At 36.6% G+C, this 14,111-nt stretch overlaps 1 protein-coding gene across 1 annotated transcript in view; it reads right to left on the bottom strand.

The window, feature by feature from the left end:
• Positions 1 to 14,111, bottom strand: part of LOC103809659 (chromosome unknown open reading frame, human CXorf30) — a gene marked incomplete at both ends in the record, with an annotated part of 67,262 nt that overhangs the window by 40,223 nt on the left and 12,928 nt on the right. Inside the window, 4 exons of the mRNA XM_009082514.1 lie at positions 1,401 to 1,512; positions 2,209 to 2,316; positions 4,606 to 4,781; positions 12,598 to 12,738. Coding sequence (XP_009080762.1) covers positions 1,401 to 1,512; positions 2,209 to 2,316; positions 4,606 to 4,781; positions 12,598 to 12,738 — 537 coding nt within the window. The remainder of the gene's footprint in view (positions 1 to 1,400; positions 1,513 to 2,208; positions 2,317 to 4,605; positions 4,782 to 12,597; positions 12,739 to 14,111) is intronic.

Here is a 14,111-nt window from a genome sequence, read left to right as displayed (position 1 = left end):
GGAAGAACAGGCTGCTAACAGGCAGCAAACACGAGTTATTAAAAAAGTCATTACCACATGTAATGGTTGCAAGATGTCTGATTGCAGCAACAAGCCCTGCAACCTCTTCCCATCACAGGAATTGGACTGCCTGTGCCCTCATCTGGTGCCTGAGCTCATGGCACAGCAAAGCAGAGACCTCCAGGAGTCCCATCACACCCAGAGACACAAAACAGCTCCTGGGCATGCTCAGTATCCACAGCAATTTTCTGAGATTTTTTTTTTTACTTTCATTTGCAGTTCAGTTCCTACCTACCAGACAGACCCATTTATCAAATGAAGACAGATGGAGAAAGAACCTTAGCAGAAAGAACCCCCTCCCAAATACTTTCGAGCAAAATGGAAAAGCAGGTAAAGACGGGTTGTCACAGAATAAGAATACATAATTCAATTGAAACTAAGATTTTTAAATTTCAAGTAATTGCACTAAGAGATCTACATTATTTGGAACAACTCTTCCATAAAGCTGAAAACAGACAGGAGTTGATTTTCAATAAGCATTACTTGACATATTATCATTACACAGAAAATGCACTGCCACAATGAATCTAAATAATCAACATGGAGTTATGATAATCGAGCACACTGCCCTCTCTGAAAGCTGAAAGGATTTTTTACACTACAGATCTCAAATTTGTATTACGTTATGATGTTCTCTGAATCCGAAAAGAAATTTGTTTTGAAATAGGCTGGGGGGAAAAATCCCCATTCTACTAAAACCACAAAGGAATAAATTGCTTTTAAAACTAAGGTTGAGAAATAATGCTAAACTAAATATTTTCAGAAGTTCATACTTTGACACAATCTTTGAATAAAATATGCTGAAGTTAACACATCCACAATCTTGGGTAACTGTGAGTTTGGAGAATAAAATGATTCTAGGTATTTGCTTGAAGCTTCTTTGTGGCTACATTGATCAAATTATTATTCATAGACCCTGCAAGTTGCTTACAACTGCCATGACTATGAGATATTCTTATATTGCTCCATCAACATTTTCTCTACTCACCTAAATATTTACCTAGTTATCCTGTTGATTCTTAGATACTTGTGAAACTTCTAATCAGCTCATTTGTTTACAATGTCTCCTAACATCTCCTGAATTATTTGCAACCTACACTGCAGTCCTGCTCAAAACCATTCCACAAAGCTTTCCAGGGAGAACAATATCTATACTTCATCTTGAGTTGCTTTTCAAGTTTAATTTTTTTCACCCTTCAGCTATAAAATCTCTAGAATACATACTTGTAATGTCTAAAGGGTTGTGTATCTTGAATTCATGGTACAATACACAATTCAATTTGTTTTGAAAAGCATGCTCTCTTCTATCACTTCTGTGAAAGCACAGAAATCTTACTTACAAGGTGTTCTGGGCCAGTCTCAGTGGAAAAATTATTAGGATTGCTGTTAGAAATTTCTATCTCCAGAGTTTCGTGTGTAGGATTAGAAAGAGGTATGTATAGAGAAGCACATCTGGGAAAAAAAATATATAAAATGATGATTAATTACAAAGCTTCTTCCATTGCATTTCATTATTTTTTCCTATTATTTCTCAAAAAATCAGTAATTGTAAAAATAAGAATTATTGCATTAGCATTTTCCTACTAATATGGACACATTTAATAACAATAATGAATATTATTAATAATTAATAATAGCAAATGCTGGTAGCAATAAACATTCCCAATATTAGGTTCATTTTTAAGGGCAGAATTTGTCTTGCTGTGCTTCAGTTGCCAGGAAGTTAGTTTGAGTTAGGTAAAAGGCTGAAAGGACTGTTTAGGCCCCTCAGTACTCAACAAGGAGTCCAAGATTTTCAGGGAGAGTTCTGCCAGTATATTCCTGTTTCAGAAAGAGGAAAAGAAAGGAAATAAAGCAAACCTACAGAACTGGATAACAGATCTTGATAATTACATTCTGCAGTATTTTCAGAGTGATTTCTAAATAAAGACTTCAGAGGATGCTTAAATATATAGGCTACAATTCCATTTCAACTGCTTTTCTGCCAGGAAAATCTCACCTACCTACACATACATCTATGGAAATTTTCTGCAAACTACTACAGTACATATAGAGCACTATCCTGACTTCCTGATGTAAACTCCTCAGATAATTTCCATGATACCTTAAAAAAGTGACCCAACCCGACATTATGAACTCCATACTTACTTTCCAAGCTCACATTCTATTTCAGGCAGATTGGTTGGCAGTGGTTCCTCTACAATCAATTTCAGGGCATACCAAAACTCTGCAACCACATCTGACAGGAATATGACACTGAAAACAGAGACGTAAGCTGAATATGACACAGCTTTTGTTCAGACAACAAAAAAATACAGATTAAAATTCTGGAAATACCTAATGAGCTCAACACAGTGAGTTCTGTAATTAGCTTGCAATTTCCCCCAAACACTTCTTGCTAGTATCTGAATTCAGGTACCAAAACTAATAGTAACTAGAATTACTGATGCAGCAAAATCTCTTTATCATTCTTACATTTTAGCATTAAAAGTTGTTTGTTACTTGGGGTTGTTTTTTTGTTTGCTTGCTTTTTCAAGAACACAACTCAAACACATTTCAACTGACAAGAGAAAGCTTTCATTTCATTTCAATGTCACAGTATTTTCTTTCTAGCCATTTTGAACTTAAGGACAAAGTAATAGAAATACTATCTGCTAATTTTAAAAAGGAAAATTGTTTCAAATCTAGTGATGAAAACTGAGGAATAGATATAGACACATTTCTATGAGCATGACAAAGAGATATGCTTCAAAGGAATATTCAATATATTGTTTTGATATACAAGCAAACATTGTCATGACTGAAAACTGCTTGCTACTAGGTGAGATAAGTATGACAGTATATTTCTGTGACAGACATTCTAACACAGTCCTTTCCTTCTGCAGAATTCTTTTTCTGTATCTTGTGGATTTTTTTGAATGGCATAGTCAAAATAACATTAAACCAAAGCACTGGAAGTGTATAAAAACAGAGAAGAAATGCACTGTGCAAGCCCATGGCCCAGTAAGGAAGAATTCTTTTTGTAAGTGATAGATAACTATGTCTATTCTGTGACCTTATGGTTCCAGACTATCCTCTGTGCCAACAGAGCTTTTAAATTAAGCATAAAACAGCTTAGGAAAGAATTAACCATTTGGAAAGGTACAATCACTTTTCCAGCAGTTCTTCCCAGCTGCTACCATAGCAATGGAAACAGAGCATGGCTTCAGAAAAAAAGGGAATAGTGTGGATGGAACATGGAAGTACCTCTGTCCAGCTGTAACTGTAGTCCTTGAGAGCTATTGCAATTTAAAGGAGCTATTAGACACTTTTCTAGACCCATACTACATAATCATACCGAATACATCCAGATGTGCTTTATGGCATCTCTGCAAGTATCTCCCCGAATCCCAGCCTACCAGTCAGCTGAGCCCAAAGCTTTGCCACTTAAAGTCAACATTTCTTTTATTATCTGGAAATTCTGCACTTGAAAAATACCAGAAATACTCTCTGGAATGGGAAGAGAAATGAGGTCGAGTCTCATCTGCAGCTTCAGAATGCATAATTTCTACAAATTCCCACAGAAAAAACATTTTTACTGGAGTGATAAGAGCACTCATTTTTATAAAACAGTACTGCTTGAAAGCTCTATCACACAATGATACCTGTCATTGCTCTGGTCTTTGGCAAAACCAAAACAGACAAATTGAGTAACACTCTGAGTGGATTTTGACTTTGTAAATATTGGGTCTTTCAACACTGGTCATGTGTCTCTGCCCTCCTCTTGAATCACCACCTCACCCTCCTCCCCATCCCCATAGTTTTGCCAGTCAATTAAGATAATTGAAAAACTAGAAATTGTTTTCCAATCACCCCTTTGTCTAATTAATGCTTTGGTAACCAAATTCCAGGAACATATGCTTTGCAATTCTGTACTCTTCAATCACTTGCTGAACTGGTTTAGCTGAAACTAAGACCAAGAGGTCATCTGTCTTTATATTGTTAATTATCATACCTGCATGGTTTCATTGGGATTTCCAAATTAATGAAAAATTTGTCATTTAAGACCTCTCTATAATCATTTAGGAGATCATTGTTAATTAATGGGGGATTATGAAGCTAAATGGATTTAAGTGAAGAAATTTAAAGGGCTCTTCACTTGGTTTTAGTTATGTTGTTACAATTTTGTTCCTTCTCAGAATAAAAATGAAATAGTGTTATTTCCTTTACAGAACTTCCAAACTGACAAAACTAACAACTCATCTGAAGTTTTCAGAGGAACCTTCTAATAAGAAATAAATTTCTAAAATTTTGTTTATTAAGTTCCAGTGAACTAAAATAAAAAGTGGTTATTCTACTGCCTGTCAGTCACATTTTTCCCTTTGGAGGAAAACTGCTGTTTGGGATTAAATAACTTTAAAGTTGGAAATGTTCTTAATTCCATGTATTACGTTTTGTGGGGGTTTTTTTTAGGTCAATATCTACATCCAGTGAGTGAGGTTTCAATTAAAGTAGCTCATGTATTAGTAAAACAACCACAACAAGCATTAGAACTCTACAACTTACCTGCCTTCAAACGTGCCAACAGCTGCTGGGGAAAACTTGAATTGATACAAAAATGTTTGTTTGGGACTAAGAGTGAAAGCCTTTTGTCCACAAAGGGATGGATTGTCCAGCACCACATTCATCTGGAGAATATTATCTGCAGGATTAGTGATGGGAATATGGATTTCAACAGTATCCTAGAATGGAAAAAAAAAAAAACACAACAAAAAAAACCTCAAAATGAATTACGATCCATTACATGTAAAAGACATTTCTCAGCTATGATGCTTACTCAGAGTTTACACTTATGCCAAGCCAGGCTGCACATTTGTTTGATGTGTGAACTATTCCAAAGAAAGAGAAGCTGCAGCAAGAAACATTTCAGACAACCTTCAAATTGTAAATATTTGTAACATACAATGATTTGTTCCTCACAGAAAATTTTTTTCCATGTACTTCTTTTGAAAAAGGTAAATTATTCAAATTGTTATAAGGGGGGTGAAAAAGAGAAAGCATCTATTAAAATTAATATTACACTAAAAATGAATATGAAATACTTTTATGACCCCACACAGAGTGGCCTCACACTGCTTTGAGCCTGCCTATGATTCAGTAAATTTCTATATATTTACATTTATAGAAAACTACTACTGGAACACACATAAAACATACTTAATGTTCTGCAGATGGCAAGATTACACCAACAATTTCAATCATTCAAGTGCCTTGCATCAGTAAAATGGGATTTAAATTTGCCATAAAATATTTTAAAGCTCAGATTAATAGTTTTTACTGGTGTAAACAAGTTTCTAAATCTATCTACCATTTTATTGCTAAAGGCTTCGTAACAATTTCAGAGTAAAATACCTACATGCTATGTTGAAGAAATACTTTTACAGTAAAAAGGAAATATTGGACAGCTGATTTAGGATAGAAAGCAGCAACTATCAAAGAAATCTTTGTAATCTTGTACACAAAAGAGATTTTATATTGCCAACGTTAGGTTAATGCAAAACAGTTTGCTCTTGTCAGTATAAAATGAGTGCATAAGATTAGTGATTTCCCTGGAATTTCCCAGGAAATTTCCCTGGAATTGCCATACACATTTCAAAGATCTGCGGCTTCATTGATGGTAATAAGAGCAGATGTATATTTATCAGCAGAATGTGTATATATTGGTACATTTCTAGGCCTTAATGGATTTTTATGAAGGCACAGTACTAGGATAAACAACAAAATGCCCATGCAATTGCTAAGAATATTATTTTTCTTGAAAGTACCATTTTATCAGAAAGAATGCCAATAGAAGAACATCACAGATGAGTTCCAAACACATGTATAGTCACTAATTTAGTTTCACATTTCAATGTTGTGTTTTTTATAAACATTTCAGCACAGGGAAAATGTAAAAGTTGAAAAAAGAAGGTAATTAATCTCTTTCCTCAAACTATTTCTTGTATCAAGACTAACACTGCCATGGATAGAGCCATTTTTGTGCAATATGTCATGGTATTATTCCTGTAGAACTTTTAGTGACTCACTTCTTGTCCAGTGCAAGTCTTATAAAATAATCTTGTATGCAGTAAAATAAAATAAAATAAAATGCAAATATGAGATAACATTTATTCTTTCTGGAACTTGAAAAAATAATTGACTAGTTACACTTTCTCCTACACTAATAGCTTACATCAATGCATAGGTGTAATGCTCTGTAGACCAGACTTTGTTTCAAAAGATCCTCACCATTATCAGCTGAGAATTTATGATATTATACCTGACATATTTTCCTGATGTATTTTATACCAAAGGTTATATCATCATCCCTTTCTCTATATCCTTCCTTTAGTAACTGGACCTAAATGATTTAAGTTTATAAGACGCAACTTTATGTCTTATTAGTGTATCAACTATCAAATAATCCTCCTCTAAGTTCAACAATGTAAATTACAGGAAGATGGACACATTCTGCAATTACTGTGCATAACAATTTTCTGTGTTCAAACTTCAGTGATAATCCTATTCTAACTATCAATGGTGTCAATAAAAGCACTGTCTGCCCCAAGTGTCTAAGAGACTAACCCCAGTTCTTATACTTTAGAAGAATTGTTTGCAATTAAACCCCAGTTTCATTAAGGAGATGACATTCCTTTGCAGATTTTTCCATCCATAGACCTTGAGGTGAAAGCATTTGTGTTTGCTCCTGAGTTTGCCAGGTTATTGCTATAGAAGCAAATTTTCAAGTCAGGTAAGCAGCAAATTATATATTTGTAAAATTATAATTTGTGATATTATATAAATTATATATATGTAAAACCTGCTTAGCGAGGAATCCATTGTTATTGCTATTGTGGTACAGGAAACTAACTATAAGGAAAAAATATGCACAGGACATTTAATTTCAGAGGCTAATAGGGCAATGAGTTTCAGGTTTAAATTTACATATAAATTTACGTAGAAAAATCTCAGAGAATTGAATATCTTTTAGCTGAAATGTGCATTAGTGCCTAAGTAATAATGCCCTAAAACAGAATACAGAGTTATTACAATAATTGTAAGCTCGCTGACTGAAAATGACCTACACTGTTAACTTCTTAACAGGGACATTGCACCAAACAAACAAACTGGGAAAACAATATTTTGCAAAAAACATTTTTCTGAAATGGAAGGAATGGAGGGGACTGAAAAAGCATTATATGCTGCCAGTGAAGCTATCCATGCTGTCCTCAGCTCCACCAAATGAAACCAGGCACAGTGAGAAACACACCAAAGTGATACTACAAGAACTTCTAACATATAGAGGAAGAGCTAATGAACCAAATAATATGCACATATTTGGACTTCCATGCAAAGATAAATAGAAATTGTATCAAAGATGAGTTGAATTCTAATAGAAACACTATATTAAGATACTTATAAAAAAGTACCTGACAAGGGGATACACACTGACTCAAAGTAAAATTAATATCCCAAATTCCCATACTGAGAAAGTTATAACTATGCTCACATCTTAATGAATATTCCCTTGAATTTGAAATCAAGGACACCTCTGGGCCCATGGAGACTGAAGCTCAGTAACTCTTCATCCTCCTGAGACCACAGGTAGATTTCCTTTTCAGATCCAGCAGTGTGAGAAGAAATAATCAATTACAGCTATGTTTTGCCAACCGCTATACTGAAAGTTGACGCTTTGAGTGATCAGCTCAGTTGCCTAAGGCAGCACACTCAGTAGCCTGGCTTATCAAAGCTGAATCCAGTTGAGAGACCTACTGAAAAAATGGAAGAGTAAGTCAATGTTTTCCATTACCAGAATCACCAGGGAAGGTGACCATAGAATCATAGAATGGTTTGGGCTGGAAGATCACCTAGTCCCAGCCCCTCTGCCATGGGCACGGACACCTTACACCAGACCAGGTTGCTCAGAGCTCTATCCAATTTTCACTTCTCTATGTGGCATGCTAGAGATATCTGTCACCTGTCCCTTAGTGTTTACAGAAGTAATGCAAGCTCACTGTATGACAAGCTGCATTCATTTTTCTTAAGACTGCCAAAACTAAGAAAGTCTAAAGGTTGGAACCAGTCATGGAAACACCCTGCCTACACATTTCTGTCTGCATGCAAACATCAACATTGTGCCAGTGACCTTTCCAAACCACCCCTGAAGAGCTCAGAGCACTGCACTAGTGTCACACATCTGGAGCCTTCACAAATGGCAACAGTGGCACAAGATTCTACTTGACCAGAACGAGTCTCATCAAGTGTGGGTGGGCAACATATGTTTCAGAGATACATTACCAACTTCTGGGTACTCATGTGGTTCTCAGGGACTTGAGAGAGACAGAAAAAAATAAATATTTGGCAGAGAACAGACAAACCTATTGTCTCAGCACTTACGTGGAAACCAAACTCAATCCCTTCCAGGCATTTGGTTTTATTAAAGCAGAAACTAATAATTCACTGTTGAAAACAGACCTTCCCCTCTGGCTTATCTCCCGCTGTACAGATCCTGCTCAGAGCTCACATATTAGATATTTCCTCTCAAGACAGCAAATACTACTTTCAAATATGTGGATGGATTAAAAAGTCTCTTGACTCAGTAAACCACCAATATACACTTGGAATTTTGTCCATGAAGGAGACAACTGCTAACCAGTAAGTGTGCTCAAAGCAATAACTGTCAGCCTTTCAGATGTTTTGCATAAAAACTTAAGAATCTGCTTACTTTTGACCTCTACATACAACCTGACTAAATCCATTAGAATATTTGCAATGCGAAGTAACTATTGCAGTCCATTTTTCTAAGCAAGCTGAAATAATGTACCCAAATTCATCAGGCTAAATTATGCCTCTGTACTGCTGCTCCCCATTAGGAAATACAGAATAAACAGCAAAGTCAAATACAGTAACCAAAAAATAGATTTTTAAAAAATTGTAAATTGTTACAGTTTTCAATGGTTGAAGGTATTAATAAAAAGACAATGATTACAGAGGTATATCCAGGAAATAGAGTTCAAACATTAAGTCCCTTTACTACCTAACTCACAAAGTTGCACAATCTGGGCTCCAGACATTATCAGTGAGCAAATTTTTTTTAAAAAAGTATCTCTTTTGATGGACTTTGTGTTTAATGGTTGATAAAACCCCCTCTGGTTTTGATTCCTAAGCCACAGGGGTAGCAGCTGCAGCTATGGGCCAAAAACATAGTAGTTTTATTATACAAGGCAACTTTCTTCACTGGACAGTTATTTTTCATGGATATGACCACGTATCTAGATGAAACATCCCCTCTAATTACACGGTTTATATCTAACCTCACATTTTTGTTCCATGACAGTTGGTGACAGCTCAGCTGTCACTGAGTGATCTACATTAGCTCTCTGACATTATATCACAGACCTGATTCAGGCACCTGTAGGGATGAGAGGAGGGGGTTGGCAGCTGCTATATACTTAGCAAAAAAATACCTCTCATTTTTGTATTTCTAAACATTTACCTTTTTTCTTTCTTTTTTATGAGCTAGACAAATATGTTCTGGTCTGAATTATTTGCCAAACTGCTTTTAGTTAGAGTGATTAATAATTACTACTTTCTCAAATTTGGGTTTTTTTTCCTTCCACCAATGATGTTGCCATGTTTTTTTTACAGAATGATACATTTTATGCTTCCCATTGTCATGAAAGCATATGATAAAAATTGATCTGAGGGCATGATCCATAATTTCAGGTTACTTGATTTCTGAGACCATGATCCAATTATCAGCCATATGTAACAGTATTCAAATTACAGCTTAGTTTAGGATTTATGAAAAATTAATGTACCACAGCTATGAAAACAGTGTGCCACTATCTTCAACTGCCAAGTTATATAATTACAAAATATTCGTAATTATATGGTTTGGGTTTTTTTTTACTTTTAAATAAATAATGAAAAAATAATAAGGGAGAAACTGACATATAATCAAAAGTCTAAGTTGGTTCTGCTTTAACACCAGTGGTATTGGTAAACAAGCTCTGCTCATTATACTTGTGGATTGGCACAATGCAGTTACCACAAAAGGCAAACTCCTGTTAGAATAAACATGATGCAGTTTTTTGACAGGAAGAGTTCCAAAGATTTGGGTACCATGACATGTCTTTATCAGCATCCAGTGAGGCACAAAAGGAGGACACATACACCCAATATATCCTATGAGGAGAAAAATGTCATTGATTTGGCAAGGGTGCTACTTCTCATCTACAGTTTATAAAGCCATTATAAGGCAAAATCATTTCTTCAGCTGGGTGAGAAGAAATTGAGGAGTATCACAGAATGGTTTGGGTTGGACAGGACCTTAAATATCATCTAGTTCCAATCCATGGGCAGGGACACCTTCCACTAGAACAGGTTGCTCAAAAGCCCATCCAGCCTGGCTTGCTGGGGATCAGCTTCCAGGGATGGGGTACCCACATCTTCTCTGAGCAACCTGTTCCAGTGCCTCACCACCCTCACAGTAAAGAATGTTTTCCTTACATCTAATCTAGACCCACCCCCTTTCAGTTTTAAGTCATTAGCCCTTGATAACCACTACCTGCCCCACCAAAAGTCTCTGCAGCAATCCTGTAGCTCCCTTCACGTACTGAAGGCTGCTCTAACCACAACTCTGTCTGTCCTTACAGGAGGTGCTCCATCCCTCTGTGCATCTTCACGACCCTCCTCTGGACTCAGCTGTTCACCACCTTTGTATTTTGGGAGCCCCAGAGCTGGACACAGCACTCCAGAGTGGAGTAGAGGGGCAGAATCACCTCCCTCAACCTGCTGGGCACTCTGCTTGTGATGCAGACCAGGGCATGGTTGGCTTTGTGGGCCAAGAGCTCTCACTGCTCTCATCCACCAACACCCAAGTCCTTCTCCTCAGGGCTGCTCACAATCCATGATCTGCCCAGCCTGTATTTGTGCTTGGGATTGACCTGACCGAGGTGCAGGACCTTGCTCTTGGCCTTTTGAACTTGATGAGGTTTACACAGGGAATTCTTAGACTTCTTAATGAATTTGAGAGGCTGCCAGCTACTGATGAACAACGGTCTGAGCTAGCCTGAGCTATCTAGATATCACTAACAGAGTAAAACCCACTGAACTATTAAAATACACTTTAGAATTGTTTAAACAGTAAAATATACATCTGAAAGCACACTATTACAGGGTTTTTCCTTTGCCTTTGTGATTTATTAGACTGCCACAGGCTGGTCTAGACAAGACAAAATGAAATAATAATATGTTAATTCTTTCATGAAGGAAAAATGAATAAATTCCTGAGCAGGCAACAATTACAGAGGGTACTTTCCTCCTTTTTCCTCTGAACTAGTTTTTAACTGATCCCTTTTAATAGAGCTGACAGTCTTTGTTGGGGTGAAATGCAACCTGAAATTTGCATTGGTAGAAGGGAAACCAAAGCTGTCAAGTCTCCAACATCACTCCCCCTGATATCATGCAGTTCAAAACAGAATTTAGAATTATTTTCTAGAATTATGGAATAGGAAATGATGCCTCACAAATCTGAAATATTTTTACTGGAATTAATTCCAGCACAGTGCTATGGAAATGTTTCTACATGTAGCAGAATTGATGGGAGTTTGTAATGACTGTAGGGACATGTTCTCGTGCCAACTGCCAGCACTGGTTCTCAGGGTGGACTGGCAGGCAAAGGACACTGACAAAAGGCACATGTACTTAGAATTTAGATTCATTTCTTTCATTATGCGAGCTGTCAAAAAGAGAGTTTGAATCTGGGCAGTGACTGATGAAGATGTAAGGTAATGTTGGAGTTGATCATTACAAGCAGTGCCAGGAATGACTGGGTTATTTCAGTATTAGTAATACTTGAAAATATCCCTCCTCTGAAACATAGGCTTATCATCTTGTAAGGGTTCCCTTGTTTATCAAGCTTTAACAATCAGGCAGGCAGGAATCCTTCACAGCTGGAATGCATCCTTACAACCTATCCAGGCTTCAACAATTGACCTATTTTCTATTAACATACATGGGATGTAGAAAAACCTGCATTTCAGTAAGGTTATTCTTATTTCTGGGATGGCGAGGAATGGATTTCAGAGTGCTCAGGGGCTGGATTAGAAAAAAAAATCCAGATCAGCCATCTATATTCTTTACAACATGAATAATCATAAATGAAACTCTGAAATCATGCACCAAACTGCCTAGATTTGGAAAAAAACCCAACCAAACATGGCATCACCCAAACTTCCCCCTCTCCTCCCCAAAATCCCAACAACAATAAAACCTAAACTGGGGAGAAAAACGAAAAATAAATCGATCTTAAAGGAGGTTAACTGAACACTGAAGAAACAGACTGTCCTCCATCGCTGACTTGCAAACACAGACATGTGGAATTACCACAGTGACAGTCAAAATAATATTTGATTCTGCTAAGTGCAAAGCAATGGCATCATGCATTTATCCTATGCAGGAGATACCTTGTGTACTAGTGATCTGGGGGAAAATCTGCGAAGTGGAAGTGGTCACCTTCCTGGGGCCTCCCTCACTGTCTGTAGGATGGTAGTCACTGTGGCCACGTCTACCATTAACCATTACACCTTGCTGGTTTAAAAATTCTGTCCTGACAACTTTACGTTTGCTGTAACCAATTTCTGATGCTTCAGAAGTCTGATGAGTTGTATAAGACAGAAACAGAACTTTTGACATGCTGAGGATAAATTTGTATTGCATTTGATGATGAGATACACCTATAACTACCATCCAAAAGCACTGTTATTAGTATTTCAAATTAAAGGTTGCTAATCCTTTTCTCTCCAAGAGCCAGGAAGGAATAAGGCTCCAAGGTCAAAATGAGATCAATGTATTCATTAAATCTGACTCACTGATGTAGCAGATGTACAGGTGTCTATGCTTTTTAAATATTTATCAGCTTTTGAAGCAATTTCAAGTCCTCAGCTTTACAAGACTGTCTACTGTTTTCAGTAAGATCTTGCATTGTTTTATTGTTCTCATTACTAAGACATTCCACACAAGACTGAATAATTCTCAGATGTAAATTCTTGGCCACTAGCTCTTGATGCATGTTGGACAGTAAGACTGAGACATCATCACTACCTTTTCAATACTTTTTACTGAATGATTACATTCCTTCTCCATTTTTCCTTTGGCAAATTAAGTTGATAGATCTATTTAGCATTCATATGACAAGGCCTGCTTTTCAAATTCTCAATGCCTTTAGCAGATTTCTTGGATTTTCTTCCAGAATTCCAATAGAATTTTTAACCTCCAAGAACCAGATGTGTGAATATTCTAACAGCAATACCACTGGCATTATTTGCTTTCTGTTCATATTTGACCATTCTTCAGCAGTCAAAGACTGTATTAGTTCTTTATCCTGGTCTCACACTGGCAGTCTCCAGTGAGATATTAGCTAGGATAATCCTGGACACTTACATTAGAGACAGAAAACTCCCTCACTCCAAAAATATGCCTGGCATATAGCCACTAAATTCAGTAATCACAATTCCATAATAGTCATTACATGCATTATTTGCTAGTCAAAAATATTTATGCTATCTACAAAATTCATCAATGAAAAAGTTTTTTAGGACATTTTCCATAGTGAAGAAGAGAAATGTCTACTTCTTTACCTCCTTCATCTTTCTAGAGAGGAATTATCCAAACTATCTCCATTCAGGTCAAGAATTTCAGGGTCCTGAGCATTGTAGAACTATTTTGGATTTTACTGGGTTTTGCAAGTTTTCATGCTGAATTAGAAAAAAATTTACAGAAAGAGGTCAAAAGCACCTTGAGGATTTATTATACAATAGGGTCAATAATATACTTCAAATTTAGCTTTCCCTTTTACCACTTTAACAGCATTTTCAGATCAGAAAATGACAGAAGACAATGCATGATCCTGTGCGATAAACCCCTACACTACCCTTTTCCAGGTGTCAAATCACAAACTCTTTTAGTCTAGTTTTTATGTTTCTTACTAGCAGCAGACACCTCCCAGCATGCTCACCCAACACTAAGAC

This window comes from Acanthisitta chloris, unplaced genomic scaffold (genome assembly GCF_000695815.1).
Source record: "Acanthisitta chloris isolate BGI_N310 unplaced genomic scaffold, ASM69581v1 scaffold14539, whole genome shotgun sequence".
In the NCBI taxonomy this organism is placed as follows: domain Eukaryota; kingdom Metazoa; phylum Chordata; class Aves; order Passeriformes; family Acanthisittidae; genus Acanthisitta; species Acanthisitta chloris.
This window is presented reverse-complemented; position numbering and strand designations above follow the sequence as displayed.